Source organism: Thunnus thynnus, chromosome 7 (assembly GCF_963924715.1).
Source record: "Thunnus thynnus chromosome 7, fThuThy2.1, whole genome shotgun sequence".
Taxonomy (NCBI): Eukaryota; Metazoa; Chordata; class Actinopteri; order Scombriformes; family Scombridae; genus Thunnus; species Thunnus thynnus.
The window spans coordinates 12,522,650-12,546,059 of record NC_089523.1 but is presented as its reverse complement, the minus strand read 5'-3'; the positions used below and the strand labels follow the sequence as shown (position 1 = coordinate 12,546,059).

The window sequence follows — 23,410 nt, the reverse complement described above, 5'->3', positions numbered from 1 at the left end:
TATTTAGTTATCCATGTTTCACCTGTTGCTGCAGCCACAGACGTGCGTCCTGGTAAAAAGAACAACCTGGTGACAGCAATGCAGTTCTCCGAGTTCTCTTTGCCACTGACACCAAGATGAGAATCAGGGAAATGACCTAAAAAATTAAAGAAAAAAATAAGGAAAGAAAGGAAGATCACAAGCAGTAGAATGAGACTAACAACCAACAGTCATGCTGGCAGCCGTGTGAGGCTCCAGGCACAGCAAGGCTTCGTGGTCCTATAAGCATGTTGATGCTTAGTATGCATAATGTTGACCATCTTAGTTTGGCATGTTATCATGGTAACATTTTCAATCTAGCACTAAACACAAAGTACACTAACACTGTTTTTAACACTGTTTTTTATCTTCATTTGAAAATGTATAATTGAGTAAATGATTGGCTCCCAAACTGTACAATTGCAATAAAGGTGTTTATTAAATTTCTTTGCATTTGTGTGTGTGTGTAGGTGAGAACCTAGCTGTTTATTGTCTCCTTCACGTTCAGCATGTGGCCGCAGTTTCCTCAAAGCTTTTTCCGTGCTGTTGTTCCACACTATAATCTCTCCATCATAGCTTCCTGTACACATCAGACGTGGGATGAAAACAAAATGCAAGAACTTAGTGGAAACTTAAAAATCACACTTTTCTTTTTGATATTTTTTATATTGACAAAGACACTTCAAAAGCTGACAGGCTTTCAACTGAGCCAACAGAAAGAAAAAGTCATGCATTTCAAAAGAAATATCAACTCAAGAACTTTCTGTGAACTCACGCACTTTTGGTTTGTTTGTGCTGCTGAATCATGCAAGCCAGCCACTAAAAACCACTTTAAAATCTTAAAGCTCAACATCTGTCCCCAGCTGTGTGTGTGTGTGTGTTTCTCTTTGTGTTTATCATATAAGGCAGGAATCTCATCAGGTGGTTCAATAGTCGAACAGCAGGATTTGATGAGATGTGTGAAGAGTGTATTAACTATGGAAGGTGTGTTTGTGTGAGAAATAGGAGATATAAAGTTTATGAGAGTGTGGCATTATTTATGCAGCCTAGGGCCAACTTCTGTGTGTGTGTGTGTGTGTGTGTGTGTGTGTGTGTGTGTGTGTGTGTGTGTGTGCATGTGTGTGTGTGTGCGTGCATGTGTGTGTGTGTGTGTATGAGAGAGACAGAAAGGGACAGAGGTGTTGAAAGAGTGCAGATATCTGAGGCATCTACACAATATTGAGCTTTAAGATGCAGCTGGATTCACTTTTGCCTTCATTAACTTTCAAAAGCACTCTAATGCACCAAATCCTGGTCATTTCTGACAACACACACACACACACACACACACACATACACGGCTTAAACAGGGATATATGTTAATTCAGTGGAAGAGAAATACTTGGAACTAACAAACAAACATACCTGCTTATTCACTGATTGACTAACTCCAACAAAGACATTTTAAAATATTCAGAGCATCCTCTGCTTGGAAAAGATGTCATTACTGTCAATCATTTTTCTGATTCCTAAGCTTGCATTTCCGTTTATAACACATTTTGGTCGGCCATCTTTAATGAGTCAGTGCTGGGTCACTTGGAAGGTGTTCAGCCATGGAGGATTAAGGGATCTGAAGAGAGACGGAAGAATGAATAGGGGGGTTGTGACGGAAAGAGGTACACAGGACCCCTGTCTACATGCACCCTGCTGTGTGTGTGTGTAAGTGTGTGTGTGTGTCTGTGCATGTGTGTTTGACAGTGTCTGTGTGTGAGAAGCCAAGCAGAACCTCGCCTAGACTTTGAATATGGATGAGGAGGCTTCAGTCCCACATCAGCCAAATGTTCCTGCTGCAACTTGATTCAACTTTAGACACAAACAAACAGATGCTCGTATACACTCACATAAAAGTACATACACACACACACTCACAGTCCAACAGAACTTTAAATTGACTTTTGTCACTGGTGGCCATGATGCCACCACTGCTTTCACTTGGCGGCTCTAACACATAATTTGGCAGCAACACGCTTTGATGTGAAAGTGTGTGATTACTCACTGCAACCCTGAAGAAATATGCTGCCAACTGAAACTAATGCGTCATCGCTTTTAGACGTCTTTGTGCTTGGCGGATTTGGAAAAGAAATAATTTGCAAAAATAGTTCATTTAGAAAATAACAGAGATAGTTCACATCCACTTTTTGCTTTAGTATGGAAAGAAGTATGGAAATGTAGGAGATTAAGATATGAATGTGATTTATGCTTTTTCATACTTGCCTAAAGGCCGGGGGAAAGAGAGAGCAATGCACATGATGTTAAAGCAAAGTTGGATTATGTGAATGAATTACATAATTTTATGATTTTTCTGGGCAAGACATTGGTTGATCTAGATAGACCAGCGCTTCTGACGACAGAAAACTATTCCAGGTCACAGGTTTGAGCCAAACAAAAGTGAACAAAACACAAGTTCAGTTTTCAATCCGGTGGAAACCTTCAGCTTCATGCCAAAGATATTATCAGGTAGAGAGCTGAAATGTATTTTAGACTGTAGAAAATACTACTTATGAGGTAGATCATTTGCATTCATCTGACAGGTTTCCAAGGCCTTGAGAGGCATCGATATTGTGACACTATTGGCTGAGTGACAGCAGGTTATGAACAAAGAGAAATCACAGATAAAGGGGGATTTCTTGTACACAAAGCAAAAGCAAAATATTCATTCACTTTTGTTATTTTTTTTTTTTTTTTTGCAAACCACATGGTCATATTTTAATATAAAAAGAAACACACCTTCAAACACAACCACATTATATAATTTCCTCCTCACTTTCTAGCATATACCACCCCCACCTTACCCGCTCACACACGCTTGAAAGACAGAAAGTACTCTGTCTCATTTCCCCTCACGCCCACTGAGAGAGCTCTAATAAACATAATTTAAATTGGGCATTTGGATTAAATTGGAGGTGGAGGGAGCAGTGTGGGGCTGTGTGTGTGTGTGTGTGTGTGTGTGTACGTGGGCGGGGGAAGAAATGCAGCAGGCTAACTAGGGAGATGAGGTAAAAAATAAACAGAAGTGAACAGGGGATGTCAAGTTAGAGACTGGGAAGAAGAGAGGAAGCAAGCAGAGAGAGGAGCTGAACACGCCGACAAAGAAATTGGGGAGCGAACTTTGAAGAAGCTTCCAAATTCCAAGTAGAGTTAAGTCGCTCCTGAATTGTGCTTTTGTTCTAGCATCAACTTTTCAATTCCTTCCAAACCATCTCTCCCCCCAGCTTCAAGAGCACCCACTCTTATCTACCTTTCTACCTCCATCCCTCACTTTTTCTCGCTCTATATTCTATCTCTGGGGTAGATGTGTCTCTGAAGGACAGAACGGGTCTACAGTTTATGCCTGCGCTCTGCTCGCACAGACTGGTAAACTGAAACTGAACTTTCACTACGTGAGCCAAAGTGATAAAACTGAAAACTGAGGAGCATACTGGGGCGAATTGTGAGCAGAGTGTTTGTAGTTTGATGGTTACAGAAGTGGACTAGTGACTGGAGGATTGCCAGTTCAATCCCCCAGGCAGAAAAAAATCTAAGAAAGTGATGAGTGCTGAGTTGTTGCTGGTAATTCAAAGTGTGTTGTATGTTTCACATATTAAAGACCTCAAGAGACCAGGTAATTCTAGTTTTCTTTGGTTAGCATTTTAACTTGTTAGACATTTTGAATGTGGACACATTCTTTGTTATTTTGTTTAATGGTAGTTGTCAGTCTTGAATTGTTTGATGTGACAGCTTCGTAATGGGATTAAGTTCCGCTTCCAGGGAACACAAAATCATAAAAAACAAAAATACTTTAAAATCATGAGCATAAACTTTGGAGAAGAGTTCCAAAGTCTGCAAGAACTCGCAGAAGTGTAATAAAAAATGGAGTGATTGAAAAGAAAAGAGGAAACTTCTTCGTCTGCTCTTCCATTAGCCAGAGGCGGCCAGTGTGTCTGAATTTTAATAAGTCCTGGTGTGATTTTAGGACTGTACCCTGACTTCATATGTTTATGTGAGTGTGTCATTTCCACTTCCTGCCACTGAATCCATGCACTGATAAGCTGCCTGATCATTCTGATTGTAATTCTGGATATATCTCTGTAATGTATATCTGCTTTTTCAAATGTTTTGTGGAACAATACTACAACAAAAGGAATAAAAAAGGAAATGATAAATACAGATACAAGAATTGCCACTCAAGCCGTAGTCCGACCCACTACCTGTTTGTGCAGACAAACCTTCAGAAAAAAGAACAAAACAAAAGCAAAAGAGGAAATCTGTTGGAGTAATTATCCCTCCAAGCTTTCTGTGGGCAGTGCGTAGTTATGGTTATATTACCACACACACACACACACGCATGCAAACACACACACACACAAACTGGGAGAGAAAGATTATTACTCAGTCTCAATGCAGAATGGGTTATTGTAAATATATAGATAATATTAGAAAATAGAAGTAAGCAAAGTGAGAAATGTTTTCAACTTTGTACATTATTGGAAATAGATCTTGATCACACTAACTAGATGACTCACTGAGTACTGGGCTATATGTGTATTTAAATATATATATGTAAGTATATATTTCATGACATTTCCAGTTCACTTGCCTTTAATAAAGGCCTAATTAAGAGTTTAATGAAGACAGGACTTGCCAATTAATAGGCTATATGTGGAGGTTTCAGTCTGTGGTGGAAATGGCAAATGTCAGCTCACAATAGAGAAAATAGAAGCTGTTGTTCCTCTGAGGAATAAAGAACTGAATTATGAGTTTCTTTCAGCAGTGTGGCTTACAATCACAAAGGGCAAGAGGGAGGAACTCTGACTTTAAAGCAAATCTACATTATGTTTAAACAACACAGTTTCTAATTTGAACATTTTTCAATTAACTTACCTTCACCGCAATTTAAAAGTGTAGGGTGTTCAGAAACTTTTGAGTTGTAGTATGCATTCGTAGGTGTACAAGGCTGCACAAGCGCACACACACGCATAGTACATAGTACTTTTAATTGTGAAATCTGAAAAAATGATGTGTCTGCCCACACAAATGCACATAACCACATAAAAATGCTGCTATTTCCAGCAGAAAGAAATGTGTGTGGAGCATGAGATCCTTGATAACAACACCACTTACTTTAATTAGCAGATAACTGCTCCCAGTTATTTTTCATTTCACTTAAGTTATTTTTTCACAGAATCATTTTCATTTCCAAGCCCTTTTTCACCTCTTTTGAACTCTTTCTCCTCTGCATGAGCCCTCGTTCTTAACTTACATCATGAAAGTGTAATTTAAAAAGGAAATAGAACACGCAAAATTACAGGAGGGCATATGCACTTTTGCAACATTGAGCACACTTCTGTTCATATGAAAGTTGACTTTGTACACACAATACGTGAGTTAGTTATTAAATTGTATTTGTGGGCAGGGATTGATGTCATCAAATTTGCATGATTTTAGTTTTCTTGTTATTTTCCTGCAACATTCTTGTAACTTTCTAAGTAATCAATATCAAAAACACTTGACATGTGTACACACACACATACCTGTGACCAGAGTCTGCGGAGGCTGGAATGCAGCACAGAGCACATCACCACGATGCTGAACACCCCCCTTCCACTCTGATGGTTCAACAAAAGACTGCGAGAAGGAATGCAGACGGAATACTGTTAACATCCTACAGAGAGACAGAGAGAGAGAGAAGGAAGTGAGAAGTGAGTTAGGAGTGTAAGAATGTGCCACATATTCAAATTTCAAGTACAACCTGGTCCATCAACACTCACTCTTTCCAATCACAGTAGATTTTCTTTATCAGTAATGGGCAATATGTGTTCATGTTATGCATTATTAGTAGTAGTAGTAACTTGGCAGTAATATCAGTAGCAGTAATGGTAGCAGTAATAATACAGTAGTAGTGATATGACAGACTTGAGTTTGTGATGTTTTGTAGATGGAAAAGTCTAAAAAAGTTAGACCGAACAGCTGGGGAAAGGGACCCAATATTCTTCAATCTTGGGAGCAATACTGTCAGAAGCCACGATAAGAAGCTCTGTCATGTCAGTATTAAGCTGTAAGAAGTTGTTTGACATTCAGTCCTTAATGGCAGTCAGACAGTTGTGCAACACAAACACTTTGAGAGACATAGAGTTGAATATCGTCAGCATAACAATGCTAGTAAATATCACTAAATTTGCTGATAACCTGACCTAGGGGGAGCATAAATAAAGCAAACAGAATAGGACCCAAAACGGAACCTTGAGACACACCACAGGAAAGAGCAGCTGTTTCGGACATGTGAGGACCAAGAGACACAGAAAAACTCTTATCTGAAAGGTAAGAGGAGAACCAGACCAAGGCACTCCTTGAGACACCCACACACTGCCTACGCCTTTCAATCTTTATTCTGTGATCCACAATGTCAAAAGCTGCACTAAGATCCAGCAGCACTAAAATGGAGCACTCACCCACATCAGAAGACATCATTATGTCATTGGAAACTCTGAGAAGAGCAGTTTTGGTGGAATGCTTCTGATGGAAACCTGATTGAAATTTATCAAAAATGTTGTGTGCAGTCAAGACAGCAGTGAGCTATTTTGCAACAACTTATTTTGTCTAAAATTTTAGAACTAAAAGGCAGCTTGGATATAGGCCTGTAGTTATTGGAACTGTATGGATCAAGGTTTGTTTTTTTCAGGAAGGGCTGAACAACTGCATGTTTAAAGTAAGCTAGGACACAACCAGATTGCAGGGAGCTGTGTATAATAGAAACCAGGCATGGACCAATACACTCAGGTGCATTTTTAAGCACGGAAGTGGGTAAAATGTCATAAGGAGAGGGGGAGGATCTCATACTACCCACCAGAACAGTGAGGTCTTTAATGGAAATTGGAGAAAAACAGTCCAAAATTGACGGCCCAAAAGCATAAGTGGAGAGGGGAATAAATGAGGGGATAATGCTAGCTCTGACATCTATAATCTTACCGACAAAGAAGGAGAGAAAATTGCTGCAGTCCTTATTTGACCAAATAGGCACGTCCAGAGATGCCAGAGTTACGATGTTGTTAATAGTGTCAAACAGGACTTTGGGGTTGCGTTTACTGGTGGAGATGAGATTGGAAAAATAAGAAGCCCTCGCATCTTTAATCATGTTGTTTAGCTCGGTTAAAAGGTCTTTGAAGTGAAGACAAGGTACTGCACATGAAATGGAAAAAATGATGCACTGTGGTTTCAACCTGAAGAATATGTATGTCTATCAATGATGTGTATATTTCAATCTGCATGAGATCCAGTGTGCAGCAGAAGGCAGCACAGCATTGTATGGATTAGACTGTGGTCTAGGTGGACGTGAAGAAACAGGACAGGATATGAATGATGAAAGTCATAACGGCAGTATTTTCTTTTACTGCTGCTGATCTGTCGTCTATGTTCTCTTTACCACTGTGACACCCAGAGAGAGAGAGAGAGAGAGAGAGCAAGAGAGAGAGGGAGAGAAAGAGAGAGAGAGTGTGTGTGTGTGTGTGGTGTGTAGAAGGAAGAGAAAGACAGGGAGTTGTATAACTTGATGATAGCACACTGCTGAGTTCAGCTCACTGGGTGTGAAAATGATGATGATGAAGATGAAGAGCAGATGTGATGTGGGTATACAAGGACACACACATACACACATACACACACACACACACACACAAATGAGGTAGTGATACTAAAGTGAATGGGAGCACCCTGGAGCGTTCTGACTCGTTAGAGTCCAGATGTCTGGTTTGCTCTGAGTCGTTGGCAGGCAGAGGGAGCAGCAGAGGACAGATAGAAACACACACACACACACAGTATTTCTCACATACACACATACTCATCCTGAATATTTGACAGGTGCAGTCTCTTTCACACACAACATGCAAACTTACACTGTCTATGAAGGTGTTATTGCATTAAAACACCTAAGAATCTGTATCTTGGAAACTTTTACTCCTTGCAAAAAAAGAATGACACATTGTCATTTTTTGGCTAACAACATTTTGTTTTATATTCAGCAGTTGAATGAAATGAACATGAGATGCAAACTTGCAATATGATGTTTTCCCTCACAATAAGCTATCACAAATGCATGTAGGGTACTTAAACAAAAAATGATCATCATTAAATCTACACATGTACCTTTCCCAGCCCATCACCAGTATGCTCCTCTTCAGCAGCAAGACCTGTGAGATCTCCACAGCATGACCCAGGCCGGCATTCATTCTGTGGAGGCAGCGGCCGTTGAGGTTCCAAACCTGCAAAAGACAGAACACAAATGACACTCAAAACGAAATCACAACACTAAATGTGCCTGATTTCAATGCCAACAGAGAATGTCATGTTTCTTTGGATATTTAGCAGTAAGATTTGTTGCAAAAAAACACTTGTGTTACTGTCTTTGGTCTTGCCATCACTCTATTACAGTTTGGTGTTACGAAAAATAAATAGAGATAGCATCATCTTTATTGTTGTTACTTTTGAAAAAAGTGTAGCTTACCGCATCTTCGAGAAGTGACGACAAAACTGAAAAAAAAGTTTTGGTCCCCCTCAAGCAGTTGAGCTACTATCCTACTGTACATCCATCAAACATGGTAGCTCAGGTAACATCTCACACTGTCTGTCCAACTTTACACACTGACACAGTTTGGACCTGTGTTCTGGCATTTAACAAAGGACCACTGATTGGCCCAATGGGGAACTCTGTAATTAAAAGGTCAAAATTTCAAATTCTGAATGGCCCTAACTGCTACACCATGGGTTCAATGTTGATGAAAATTGGAGAGATGATGCATCTTGTTACTAATTGGCCCATGGGGTGCCTCCTTCTTCTGCTGAGGATGACTCGTGCACTGTGAGTGTATACTTAATGGGTCTGCACTTGCACATGTGCAGGATACACATGGCTTCATTCTCACAAGGGTTCATGGGGGTTAGAGAGCTGATGTGGTTGATTATATTGATTACGATATGCATAATTATCTCATTTATCTGTTGAGAACAATTGCACTAAAGCTTGGAGTCATTATGCAGTGCTTGATTCTGGAGTGACACTACAGCCACAGAGTGCCAACAGCACGTTTGAAATATAATTAGATTGTGAAAAAATGAAATCCTGTGCAAGAAATGACCCTGTGCACAAAAGACACACATCTCTGTGGAAGGAAAGCTTTTTACCTTGACTCAGGCTATCTGCTGATATTGATCTGTGCTCTATTTTTCCCAAATTTAAAATCTCTATACTTCACTGCATGGAGCTCAGTGGAATCATTTTTATTTAAAGGTAACATGAGGCCATGCAGTGTTACAAAAAACTGTTCTGCAGCCCTGCAGTGACTTTATGAATCTCACTGCTGGTGGAAACATTGAATTACAATAACAGTGATAGAAAACTGTATTTAATATGGATCTGTCACCTCTGATACCTGACCTGTTTAATAATGTGAGTATTGACACAGATATCAATATATAATTGGAATCGGCATCAACACTTTCTAGTCACTGTAGCGGTTTTCACTCAGATTAGCCCTTGTACGTTTCCCTGTCTCTCTTTCTTTACTAACATACACACACTTCCCCACCTTGGTATTCCAACACTAGCATTAAGAGTGAGTGAGTAGCTCAAAAGGTTTCATTCTAGACTCAGGCCGATTTCAAATTCTCCTGCCTAGTCGCCATTTCCTTTTTTCTCCACACTTCCACACATGTGGTCTCAATCCCGCCATTTTGGGTCCAAGCTACCATTTTGGGTCCAAATCTGTTATCTTCCCTTTTGTTTATTTCCTTCCACACACACACACGTGATCTCACTCCTGCCATTTTGGGTCCAAATCTAAGCCCGCCATTTTCCTTTTGTCTCCCCTTATCACACACACCCGTGCACATGCACACACACACATACTTGTATAGTTACACCACTAGCCAAGATTTACAATTTGTGGCTTGTATTTGTTATATTTAAATAGTATTGGCTGCATAGTTATTGCTGTTTAAGTGTAATAAACCCTGTTTTATTATAACAAGAAGTTGTCATTGATGGTTTTTGCCTGGATATTTGTTAAAGCCATCCTCTGCCATACAAAGTACTCCCAATTTTCTGCAGTGTATTGTTATTTCATTGTTATAAACGTTGTTGTAAGAAGGTTATAACTGGATTTAGGCCCTAATCATTTAACCAGGATTCCCCCTTTATTTTGATCATTTTAATTATTAATTAAGATACCAAAATTTATGATGAACCATTTATGAGACTGAATGACTTAACTGGATATTGTTTTCCCTTCTCTGGGTGGTGCCCCAAGGTGAATTTAATGTAAATTAAATTCTATTACTCAATGTAATTATTGATTATTTCTGATAGCCCAAAATTGATCTGAATAACCCTGTTGCACCTACATTTCTTATATTGTATTGGATCCCCAGAAAGAGGGTATACAGACAGAGAAAGGTAGAAAATTAACTTTCTACATACAAAAACAAACACACACTATCCCACTGATGCATAAGTATATCTCTAAAAACAAAAGGCAAGACAGAGAGTGCAACCACTGAAAATTAAATAAAACAAGTTTCATGTATTTTCAAATAGAGCATGCTGTCTCTCTGACCAGCTTTTCACACTGCACTTAGCTCAGGGCTAAAATCAATCTTAGAGCCTTTTTAGCTACAGGCTAAGAAAGCTTTCACACTGGCACATCCCAAAGTGGGCTAACCACGACTTTAGCCCAGAGCTTTCTGGCCCTGCTCCCGGAGCAAGGTTAGCCCTGAGTTTGAGGGGTTATCCCCTGAAAATGGACTAAACACGGAGCTAAAAGGTGCCAGTGTGAAACGGGGCTAAAGTAAACAGTGGAGTAGTCACACATCATCCTAGAATGTAAACATTTGTCGTGTGTGTTAACCCAGAACTAGTAGAAGTGCAGTGTGAATCATATAGCCCTGGGCTTAGGTTAACCCGGGGTTAACAATGTGTGTGTGAAAAGGGGCTAAGTCATCCCAGGGTCAACTCATAGCCCAGGGCTAAGAATATGCAGTGTGAAAAGCCCTAGTCTCTGCTCTTTTTGCCCACTAAAACTTTTATATTGGGCAAGAACTGTGTGCACACTGTGTGCTGAAACACAGTGGGTCTTTTGTCCTTTTCATAAATTATGACTAAAGGTAATGAAGCATTAATTTTTTTAGGTGTAGTCCCAGCCTTTGCATTTCAGTCAGTGCATTTCATATTTTTGCATCTATATGAGGATTGACCTGTGGCTGTATGCTTCACAGCTGAAGTTTGTGTGTGTGTGTGTGTGTGTGTGTGTGTGTGTGTGTGTGTGTGCGTGCCTGTCCACATACTTTGACCTCTCCGTCAGTGCCTGCAGTAAACAGCCGGGTCTGCGTGCCATCTAGGGCCATGGCAGAGATCTCAGCGTTGCCGTGGCAACCGCGGATTTGCTTGACCTTTTGGCCCGTGTCAGCCAGCCAGCAGATCACAGTGGAGGCAGAGTCACTGCTGACTACCTGCGCAAAGAGAGAGCGAGAGAGAGGATATCAATCATCAAAAGGAGTTTGATCTATTTTATGTGGCGAGAAAATGCAGGTTCCACTGATGTATTCTTTAATGACAAAGCTGAACCATTTTCCATGCTTTGTTTCACTTTATTTTAGTGCCAAGCCACCACTGAAGAAATGTACAACTGATGCTGCTGTCAAAGGGGAATAAAAGAGAGGGACTGTATTTTTTATTTTTTTTCTCAAAATAAGGTATTCAACAATGGGTGAATGCATTAGCTATTATTTGTTTTGTGCGGTTTTCCTACACTGTGTGGGAAACTAATGTCAGCTTTGTTAGCAGTGGGGTAAAGGGAAGAAAACATAATAATGACATAGAAGTAGACACAAAAAGAGTAAATCATTATAAAATCTGTTCTGAATTTCACCATGTATTGTCACAGTTATATCAAACTGTATCAAATCATGATACTTTCCCCCTCTAGTCAAACTTAGTTCTTTAAATTCCGTTGTCTCAGAGGGGACACAGGGCTTTGGTGGGCATGGTGGCAACAGGACAGGCAGGGTTGGGAGTCATCCCACAACCCAGCTATGATAAGGCCATGGCAAGGACAGACACCATCTAGTTCTGGAGGAGGTGCAGGCAGGTGTTGAGGAGGACCAGCAGGAAGGTTGGCATGTGGCAGCAGGGAGGTTGGAGGGTGCACTGGAGAGGAAGATATCTTCGACTGATATCTGGCAGGCAGAACCCCAGCAGATTCATGGTCCAAGCTATGTATGATTTCCTATCTAGCCCAGCAAATCTCCACATCTGGGGCAAGAGTGATTGTCCTCTGTGCCCCGGAAAAGGTTCACTCGAGCACATCCTAAGCAGCTTCCCAACAGCCCCTGGGGGAGGGCTGCTACCACTGGTGACACAACCAGGTGCTGAAGACAGTTGTAGAGGCCATCTCCAAAGCTGTGGCCAACAACAAACATGTCCATGGCCAGAGGAACATCCCCTTTGTCAGGGCTAGAAAGCAGCCTCAGTCACAGCCCAGATTAGCAACCGGTCTGCTTATCTCTGTGTCAGACTGGGAGCTGCAGATTGTCTTGAGGAGGAAGCTCAAGTTCGCGGACGATGTTACAACAACTTCAATGAGGCCAGACGTGGTGCTATCATCAGCCTTTTCAAAGCAGGTGCTCCCTATAGAGCTGACAGTTCCCTGAGAGGACTGTATTGAAGAGGCAAATGAGCGGAAGTGGTCCAACTACCAAGAGCTGGTGGATCAGTGCCAGAGAAGAGGCTGGAGGGCTCACTGTGATCCCATCAAAGTGGGGTGTAGAGGCTTTTCTAGCAATTCACTGTGCAAGGTCTACACTCCAGTTGGCATCACTGGGGCTGCAAAAAAGGAAAGTCACCAATTCCACCACAGAGGCTGCAGAGAGGGCCTCCAGATGGCTTTGGATCAGGAGGTGTGATCCATGGGCCAATGCTGCTAGGACACAAGCCAGTGTCTGATCAACCCTGGCTGGGTCACCTGAGCGAGGGTGTATGATGTTGAAAGACCCAAAACACCCAATGACCTCAGGAATCATCACTGATGATGTGTCCAGCGCATCCTAAGATGTATCTTTGAATCATTGTATTAAACCTGTACAGAGTTCATCAGAGTTTTCTGTTCAGTTACTACATGCATCACCAGTATTAAAGGGGACATATCATGCACATTTGCAGGTCTATATTTATGTTCTGAGGCTCTAGTGATATATCTTTGTGTGATTTATAGTTCATAAAACTCCTTCTTTATGCAGACCTTCAGTTCAGCCTTTGTTTGAAACAGGCTTTTAGCTCCTGTCTCTGTAAGGCCCCCCTACTGATGAGCCCACTCTGTTCTGATTGTTTAACGTTGTTTAACGTGGACAACCCTAGCAAAAACTTTAGCAACAAAGGCTACGGAACAGACAGCCATTTGTGGGCATACGGAAACAATCTGAAGTCATCACAAGGAGAAAGTAGAGGTAACATTGCAAATAGACACCCTCTCTATGTTTAAGAGTAGGCTTAAAACTTTCCTTTTTGATAAAGCGTATGGTTAGGGCCGACCAGGCTCACCTTGGATCAGCCCCTAGTTATACTGCTATAGGCCTAGACTGCTGGGGGACTTCTCATGATGCACTGAGCTCCTCTCTCCTCCTCCTCCTCTCCATCTGTATGCATTCATGTAACATCAATGCATGCCACTAACTTTGCTTCTTCCCCGGAGTTTTTTTTGTGCTTTCTCATCTCCCAGGAAACCCTGGGTTCCAGGCCGAGCCTTCGCGGTCCTTCACAGTCCTGTTGGCATCCTTCCCTGGTTGCTGCTGTTGTCGTTGTTGTTATGATTGTTGTTATTCTGCCCCCCGCCCCACCATCCACCTTTCCCTCTTTCTTTCTCTCTCTGAACCCAACTGGTCAAAGCAGATAGCCGCCCACCAAGAGCCAGGTACTGCTTGAGGTTTCTACTCGTAAAGGGGAGTTTTTCCTTACCGCTGTCGCCAAGTGCTTGCTCATGGGGGAATTGTTGGGTCTCTGTAAATTAAAGAGTACGGTCTTGACCTGCTCTGTGTGAAGTGCCCTGAGATGACTTTTGTTGTGATTTGGCACTATATAAATAAAAATTGATTGATTGATTGATTGAAATAAAGTGTTCAGAGCAGGCCAAGGCCCTGGCTTTTGACTTCCAGGGAGCATTTTTACATACATACATTGTTCACCTCAAGTTTTCGAACTTTGACCATGTTTAACATTGACATCTGACATCATAAAAGTATAAAAATAACAGAAAATTACAAAAAGCATATGTCCCTTTTAATACCACCACAATAGCATAGCCCATATAGCACTACACATCTATCATACTGTATTTTGCTGTAATATGTCATTAGGTCCATCTCCCCCACTCCGTCTCTGGAAAATGAAGTCACAGCACACCTGTCTGAACCGACTGTTATAGAGCACACAAGTAACAGGGTGCTCGTGGCTGTTGGTCCTCTTCTCCTCCTTCATGGTCTCCAGCAAGAGAAGTAGGCTGTTGAAGGAGAGCAGGAGCAGTTGATGCTCCTCGTGGAGGAACAGGAGGGTGTGTGTGTCCTCCTGTGTCTTTGGGAAGACACCCTCCAGACGGTGAACGCACAGCTGACTGGACACATCCCATAGACACAGGACCTGGAACGACAACAGAGGAATTTGTATGTTTGTAAAGGCAGAGGAGTGCATGAATGATCACATGCGCAAAAAACAAACTATTACTATAAAGAGCAATCATTATTACATCAGGTTCTGGGACATTATCATAAATACTATACAAACAGGACCTTTTCTACGAAGACTGTCTGCTCTAGCAGCCTCTGCACTGAGTGCCTCTTAATCAGAATTCACAACAACTTTTCCATATTGCTTTACAGCACAAAACAAGATGACTGTCGCTGGTGCAGGAGCTCTTCCAGAGGAAACTGAGGTAAAGCTTTCAGAGCTTCTTGTGATGGCAGATGGTGTTTGAGCAGAAGGCAGATGGAACACAAATCACTTCTAAAATATTCATTCTCTTCAGAAAAACCAAAGAGAAGGCAAACATGCACCGTGCTACAACAGGGAGAGGAAAGGCAGCACAAGCACCAACATCCTCTTTGCAACAGAGAAAAGCAGGGTTGAAAGAATGATGCTGATTTAAAAAAAAAAAAAAACACCAGCTCTTATAAAGGCAACAGTGGGAAACAGGCTACCAATTATCTGATTGGGCCCCCTACCTCGGCAGTAATTATAGCAAGGTATCACAATTAATACTACAATGATAGGGTTCTTTATCATTACATTATCTTCTCTAGCAGAGCACTGCACACACACAGACACACACTCCTACCTTATCTTTGGAGTAGCTGAGCAGTTGTTGCTTGGTCTGCATAAAGCGAACAGCGGTGATGGGGTTTGCATGCCCACTGAGCACGCACACTGGCTCTGAGGTCACATAAGGGTTCCACAGCAGGACCTGATGGTCCACACCTGCTGTGGCTACAAACAATCAGATTGGCTCGAATTAGAACTGCAATTAATTAAAGGAAACCATACTGTTTTCAGTCCTCTACAACCAATTGAGTGTTCAATGAGGCATTTGATGGTTTTGATGCATCTAATCAATCAATGACGAGTCAGCGTTGCATGAATTGTCATTGATTGTGTGCGCATGGAATAGTGTTGTTAGGTATTTTGTTTGGTTGAACAGAACTTCTGCATCTGTATTGATATTTTTAAGCGTCTTTTTAACCATAGCAACCAACAAAGGCACATAACACACACAATACATCCCCTTCTCATATTCAAATTGAGGGTTGAAGGATAAAGGGTGTTATATTTTATACAGATTGTAAAGTCCTGGACATGACAAGTTAAGGATGAAACACACTTGCTATTCATTTTTACATCATAAATAAATCTTTGGCCCATAGCACACGATTGTCCTCACCTATCAGATTAAGTACACGGTGGTAGTCCATGTCCCACACTCCCCTCTTTGTAAAGAAAGTAGTGACTCGTAGACTCCTGCTCTCCTTTTCCATCCAGCCAATTACCATGCTGCTCTGCGCTCTGGTGCTGCATGACACAAAGGCCTCCAGTGAGCCCAGGTGACGTACTGCAGGAGGCAGGAGAGGATCAGAAAGCGAGAGTAAATTAGGTGTGACAGAGACTGTAAATGTACTCAGTTCAATTTGAAACTGGAAGAATACAGGATACACATAGACAATTAGGCAATTAAATTAACACCTCTGGTTCTGTTTTTTTTTTTTTTTTTTCTCTTTTATGTAGTTCCTACTGTCTGGTAGATATCATAATCATAAATCTATTGCTTGTAATATATGAACACTACATCAGGTACTGGTGAGACAGCTGGTTTCAAATGTAGAACTGAAACCTATTTTTGAAAAAAACATATCACCTGTTACAGTGAATTTATGGTGGTGCCTGTGGTTTGAGACACACCAGAAACAACTGTATGTCTCCACGTACCATGGGGGAATGTGTGACGATGTAGAGAAAACATCTCGATATGACAGAAAACAAATAAGCTTCATCCGTTAAATGTTATCTGCGCAGTTTCTATTCCATTTTCAGCCCCACTAGCAGCTAATAGTGCAGCAGAAGTTACTGGAAGATGGGCTGAATTCAGTTTAACTTCAACAAATTCAGTGTAAAACTACATTGCAACATATTTTGATGATGAAACACTTCTTATTTTATTTCATTTCTTCATATTAGATACTCATTGCTGCTTATACTAAAATGTTTTCACCACCAGAACTCTAAAGGACATCCACTTTCTGAAATGTGCTGTGCTAAATGTGCATTGACCGCAACCCTGCTGTATATTAAAACCAACCAATCCGCAGGTGCTCAGCGCAGCATAGAATTAGGCCAGTTTGATTTGCTCACTGGTATTACAGAAAGTGGATGGATCTTGCATCACCATCTATCTCAATTAAAACTTTGATTGAGAACATCTAAATTGGATGCCACACGTCTCTATTAGAGGCAGCTTAGCTTTTCAAAGACTGCACAAATAAGTGCGGGTTGGGAGATGGCATGTGACAGTCTCAGGTCAAAGATCAGCCGCATAGCTAGGGCAAATAATTACATCTGATTACGTTTCATACATCAAATCGTTTCTCCGCTTCACGAATGAAAAGATCAGTGGATTTTCAGACAGCGTTGCATGACTCATCATTGATTAATGAGTCCTTCTCTCTTTCACTGACACATACAAATGATAAATCAAACTATTTGTGATGCAGACCCAGACACGTAACATCAATGCCTTAGCCTGTTGTAGCCAGTAATGTTACTTTTATTGCTCAGAGGAGTTTAGAATTTAAAAAGGAACAGCAGGAGTCACTGTATATCTGTATCAAAGCAAACCTTTTCATTCTGCAACAAATTGTTGCACATATGGGGATGTTTTACGTTACCTTCACATTTATCCTTAATGTTGTTTTTCATTTCTTTGATCACAGCATTGTGAGGATATGTTAATGCACTTCTCACTCACAAAACATACACTTCCTACAAGTCTCCTTTCTTGTCCTTACGGGTCTGTGTCCATCCCAATTTCCTCCTAATTCCCTCTCAATTTTCCTTTCTGTTCCCCTCACACCCTCCCTCCCCTCTTTGTGGTGGCTCACGAGCTCGAAGGTTTTGGAGGTCTGGATAACCAGCCATGTCTAATGGTACACAGCCCCCTCACACTGCAGGGTGGGCAACTTCAAAAGAACAGCACAAGCACCCCAGAGGTATGCAATCACACATACACACTCGCGCTCGCTCCCTCCCTTCTTTTCTCACACTCTCAAAACACCACAGAGGCACACACATACACACACACACAGCAAGCCTTAACAGACATTTTCTCTTAGTGTTTCACATGCACACACACACACACTGTCTGAAAAATTTCAATTACCCGATGCTTTTTAATGTTTTGGCATTGTCTCCCCTGTTTCCCCTTTTCTTGTTTTCCCTTTGTTTTCCCGTTTGTTGTGCTTATTTATATGTGCTTTATTCTTGTTTTTGCCCCTTTATCAGGATCTCCCCTTTCAGCGAGGCTAGTCTCAGAGTGCTGCCTCTGCTGAATCATTATCAAACAGCCCAATGACTCTTCAGAGGGACTCCAGCCGAATGATGTAATCGAGATACAACTAAGCGACCTCTTTGTCACACAGGCTGAGCTGAAGAGTGGAGTCTCAGGAGGCCAGACCTCAAGCTCAAACTTTACGCCAATAGTCAAAGGCCTGGCTATGTAAGACTATAAAGTGGATGACTCAGGACTCAGTGCGTGTGTGTGTGTGTGCATCAGTGACAGAGACACACCCAAGCCTTTCCACGGTGTTGCATAGGCCGTCATTGTAGTGATACTGAAAAAGTGAGCAAGCAAGCACAGACAGGTGCTCTCATCACAGGTGTCAAGGTGAAAGTGTGACACGCAGAGTGTTTTCTCTCATTTTTTTCTCTCTCTGTCATGTGAGCGGGAGATTTTCATGCTTCCTGGCTTTTAAGTTGCTGTTGCTATTTTAGACACGAGGCTCCGGGTAAATGCATTTAACTTTTAGCATGACAGAAAAACAGCAGGATTTTGGTCCAATGATTTAATTTAACAGCTGGGTAATACCAGCTTTAACATATTTTGACATGTTGTTACTATTGTGATGTCTTTCTACTGGCCCCTTCATTTACATACAATATGAAACAGTAGATGGATGCTGACTGAGACAAGACACTGGAACCATGGAAATCTTATGTGTCCATGTGTGTGCTTGTATTTCCTACCTTTTCTAACCCAGGCTGGCTCATGTGCCCGGTGTGTCACTGTGTAACAGGAGCGATGTTTTCCTTTAACCAGATCATCCCATAGGATGATGTCTGCTGACTCCGAGTTCGTCCGCAGACTGAGTCTCTCAAACAGAGAGATCTGGGCTGAGGTGAAATATAAAGCACTGACCTGGGAAAACGCACACACACACACACATGCACAAGCACACAGTCATGGAGCAATGGCATGGATAAACACACTCTTGACTGTGTTCTGCCTCCCCCCTGATTCTCTTCCTCCCCACTCTATATATTGTATGTTATTGCTTTTGTTTTTCTATCTGTGTATCACCTGTCCTCCAGTGTCTCCTATAGTGAGGACAGCCTGGTCTGGGTGAGAGAGATCCACCCAGTAGTCGAGACACCACGGAGTAAACTTCAAACCCTAGAGAGGAGAGAAATATACTCCACTTCCATTAAGAGAATATTTACTTTTTCTATTATTACTAGATACAGTGTTATTCTTTTTCGGGAGATGATTTGTTTGCTCTCACCTGAAGTTTATACTTGCAGCTGAAGTCTGGTTTAGACAGTATGTCATAAAAACACACCTCCTTACTTGTGAATGACACAGCTACCTGAGAACAAGGAAAAAGGAATGAAACAGAGAGACATACTGTACAGACAGAAATCTCACTATTATGATATATTAATGATTTAACAATATTTTTGACTGACAATTGGTGCAAGACTGGAATATCTCCATGTGTGTTATACAACAACAGTATCACATCTGTCACCCACTAATCTGAAGATTAAAGAATGCTAATTAACAGTATTGATCAATAATTGATGGTATCATTACTGAAAAATGAATGTTTATTTTCTAAACATTATGCAACTGCTTCATGTATCTGCAATGCCATTAACCAAAACTACAGATCAATAATTAATTGATTGAGTGCTTGTTTACCTTGTGTGCTCTGTGCAGTACAATATCTGTACCAATAATTCAGACTTCCTATCAATTATTTAGTTCTATATTTATTTCCATGAATAATATTTTCTCAAGTGTGTAAACTATGCTACAGGATGTGCATTATGAATGTGTCCACATAACCAGGATACCGATCAATTATTTGACTGACTGATCTATTATTATGTGACTTTCTAAAAGTGATCACCTTGTGCACGTTGGGCAGCAGCACCACATCTGTGACCCAGAGGTCTTTGGGTCTGACTGTGCTGTTTTGCAGTCGATGTGTGTGCAGAAGAGACACGTCCTCTCCAGCCCACAGCCCCACAGTTCCTCCTTTACTCACCGTCAGGTACTGACCTGAACTCTGAAGGTACAACACCTGGGGAGATCAGAGGACATTACAAAACAACAACATCCCATCTAAGATTATTTTGGGGGATATTTTTCTCCTTTATTTTAAAGTCGAAATTGTAGAAAGACAAGAAACGTGAGTAGAGAGAAGGGTGTGACACACAACGCAGGTCCACAGCTGGAACTGAACTGTGGATGTTGCGATTGCGTGGTATGCATCTTAACCAGCAGGCTACCAGGGCACCAACAGCAACATACTTTGACCTAGACAAGCATAGAGACTTGGCAAAATAACAGAAACCCCTCTACTGATCTCACACTATTGCAAAATTGACCTTCAGGACAGCTTCAGTGCTTTTCATAGGCAATGTGTAACATTTTAATGTAACCTTCATGAGTAAAATTGAGGTCACAGCCTTTAAGATAAATTTAAAATATTTCAGATATCCTGTATTTCAATATGGAAATCCCAGAATCATGTTTCAACTTTTCAGTGAGACTGATGTTAAAAAAAAAACTCTTTCTGGAAAAATACATGGTGTACCAAACACTAGTGGAACTAGTTAAGCTTAACTGGAGGTCTGGCAGGACTTTAGGACTTCATTCTGAATTAATTACTTAAAGCAGCATTAATTTTTCGGCCACTTGCAGAAAAAGTTATAACCACAAGTTGTGGTGAATGTGATAGCCTATTTACACATCCAGCAGACATGAAGCAGTGTTAGCATTAATTTTGAGTTATGTTCCTGGTGAGCTGGTGAATATAAATCAATAGGCTCTCTCCTTTTAGCTCTGGTTTAGTCTCCACCAACTCCGGAGAAAAATATCTGGCTTAGCTTCTTAATGTTTCATATGTTCACGAACTGGTTGCTATTATGCCTGTCTGTTGTCTGACGCTGGGCAGGTAGCATCAGTGGGTGCGTCAGAGCTTTTCACTGAAACGGCTGCAGCTAAAAACATTGAGAGCAGAGAGACTGAACCAAAGCAGTAAAGTTGCAGACAGTGAAACCAACTCAATGAGCTGAAAGACACTAAAAAGCTCCATAGAGCTGAGAGGAACTGCACAGTTGGGTGGTAATTGTATGTGGGTTTGTCACTATGAATGACGCCTTTTGTGTTATACATATTCATTTGATGCATTGTCAATTGTCACTTTAATAAGTGTTACGGACAGAGGTTAGACTCTACTGGTCAAAGTGACAGCAGTGTGACTGTCTCTTTAAGGCCGATCTGTAGGGGTCAGAACCAACCTGCCGTTTGGAAAACAACTGACACAACACTCTGACATTTTGACATTCTCAGGATTGAAAGATTAAAATGGTGAGCCATCACTTTATCCACAGCAGTAGGCACTTTATACCGGCCGCTTCATTTACATATTAATTGATAGATGTTAAACTTAAAGGAGTCCAGAGGCATTTATCTCGAAAGAGGTGTGTCATTTTGATGAGCAAGAGCCTAATACTTTCCAACGTTTCCTAACACAATGTTTAATAATGTGGAATTTCATCCGGTCAGCAGAGTTTTGGATTCTCCAGACAGTCAATGTCAAAATGTTTTTCAGATAACACGCTGCAACAGATCATATGTTTAAAATGGACAACATGTTTTAACGCTCATACTAAACTGATCTCTGATTCTTAACTCTCTCAGAGGTCAGTGACCATTTACCTTTTGTATCGGGTCTCGATGTGGACAGGTCAAAGTGCGTGGTGGCTTCCAGCAAGGCACGCTACTAGTTCTGGTGTTCTTCACTTTATCAGAAAGCTCCAGTAAAAGGAAAGAGCACAGCCCTCCCCAGTCGACACGTCCTTCTTCCTTCACGGCATCGCTGTCCAAAAGGAGGCCACGGTGCTCTTGAGTGACTACCACACTGTCAAACAGGAGGCCATATTCCTCCTTGGAGCCACGACCAACTGATGTACAAGCCAGATCAATGAATTCAGTTCTAGACAAGGACCGTGATTCGCCTGAGGTGTCCTGTATCAAGATCCAACACAATATGTCTACACACTGATGAACACAATGTACTGCAGACTGTTCTTGGGTTTCTGGAGCGTTTCTCATGAGACTTGGAGGTGTGTTATTATGAGATACTGGTAAAGAGAGAAGGTACAGTGTGAATTATAACACACTTCTTTAATTGTTGCCCACGTGAATTAAAAGGGTTGCAATGTGAGACTATTAATAAGCTGTTGAAAAAACAGACAAAGACTCACCAGGAAAAGGCTCTGTAGCTTTCTATAGTCTTCAGTGTTCATCCTGCTCTCAAGCTGTGCCACCTCCATCCTCGTTCCCATGGTTACAGCTCAGACCTGTCAATCAATCACCATCATACCAGACAAGGTCAGGAAGGTAAAGAGTGTGTATGTGGGTCTCTGCTAAAGACTCACAGTCAAATAATAGATTCCCCCGCATTTCTAGGTGTTACGTGACAAAAAAAAAAAACAGAAAAAAACGAGATGTTCCCGGCTTGAGTAATCCCTTAGTAACCTTCCATATCTGTTTCACAGCAGGTTGTCATGTCACCATAATCATACGGTGGAGTCAAGGCAGCGGCGGAGTTCTTTTGTTGGCTCTTTTCACTCTAGCCAAACATGTCTGTGTTGAACAGTGTGTAAAGGTCTTTCATTTTCAGTAGAAATTTCCCGCAGCTCAGGGGTTTTCAAAGGTGGGTGAATGGGTCCCCAAATCATGTCTCAGAAATGGTTTGAGGCAGCGGCAGGTTTCCAAAGCATGTCAAGTCACTGAAATGTCAGGCAATGTGAAATAAAATACTGAAGTAAGGCAGATGAGCAGCATGAATAATAGTGAGAATAAGAGGTAGTATTTGTTAAATTAGCCTTTGTAATGATTAAAAGCACTTTTGAGGTCTAAGTGTGACATGTGAGATGATGAAAATGTCTTCTCCACAACAGTACAAAGGGCAGCAGAGGAAAGAATAACAGTCTCTGTTTCATTTTTAGCCTGACATAAATGTTCATGAGACAAATTCAGTGGAAGTGGCATCAAACTGAGCTGAGATTTAGATGACAGGGTCTGTAATGAAAGCCAAAAAAATCAATGCTTTGCTGAAGCTGTTGTCTTTTTTCTTTTACAGTGCTGATAAACTGCAGCATGATCTTGAAATGGTAGTTGATCCACTTTTTTTAATTACACCACTGGCAACAAGTAGTAGATTGCAACAGATATGTTTATGCTACACTAATTAATGGAAAGAATGATGAAACCTTGGGGACAAT

The 23,410-nt window shown here is 41.3% G+C and overlaps 1 protein-coding gene across 1 annotated transcript in view; it reads right to left on the bottom strand.

The window, feature by feature from the left end:
• LOC137186855 (cilia- and flagella-associated protein 337-like) overlaps window positions 1-22,694 on the bottom strand; it is a 38,324-nt gene extending 15,630 nt beyond the window's left edge. Inside the window, exons 1-14 of the mRNA XM_067595889.1 lie at window positions 22,388-22,694; window positions 21,840-22,148; window positions 20,023-20,196; window positions 19,393-19,476; window positions 19,191-19,283; window positions 18,857-19,028; window positions 16,005-16,265; window positions 15,405-15,553; window positions 14,477-14,710; window positions 11,368-11,532; window positions 8,176-8,291; window positions 5,568-5,698; window positions 497-598; window positions 23-136 (exon numbers count right to left, since the gene is read on the bottom strand). Coding sequence (XP_067451990.1) covers window positions 23-136; window positions 497-598; window positions 5,568-5,698; window positions 8,176-8,291; window positions 11,368-11,532; window positions 14,477-14,710; window positions 15,405-15,553; window positions 16,005-16,265; window positions 18,857-19,028; window positions 19,191-19,283; window positions 19,393-19,476; window positions 20,023-20,196; window positions 21,840-22,148; window positions 22,388-22,468 — 2,185 coding nt within the window. The 5' untranslated portion in view covers window positions 22,469-22,694. The remainder of the gene's footprint in view (window positions 1-22; window positions 137-496; window positions 599-5,567; window positions 5,699-8,175; window positions 8,292-11,367; window positions 11,533-14,476; window positions 14,711-15,404; window positions 15,554-16,004; window positions 16,266-18,856; window positions 19,029-19,190; window positions 19,284-19,392; window positions 19,477-20,022; window positions 20,197-21,839; window positions 22,149-22,387) is intronic.
• Window positions 22,695-23,410: the final 716 nt, after the last annotated feature.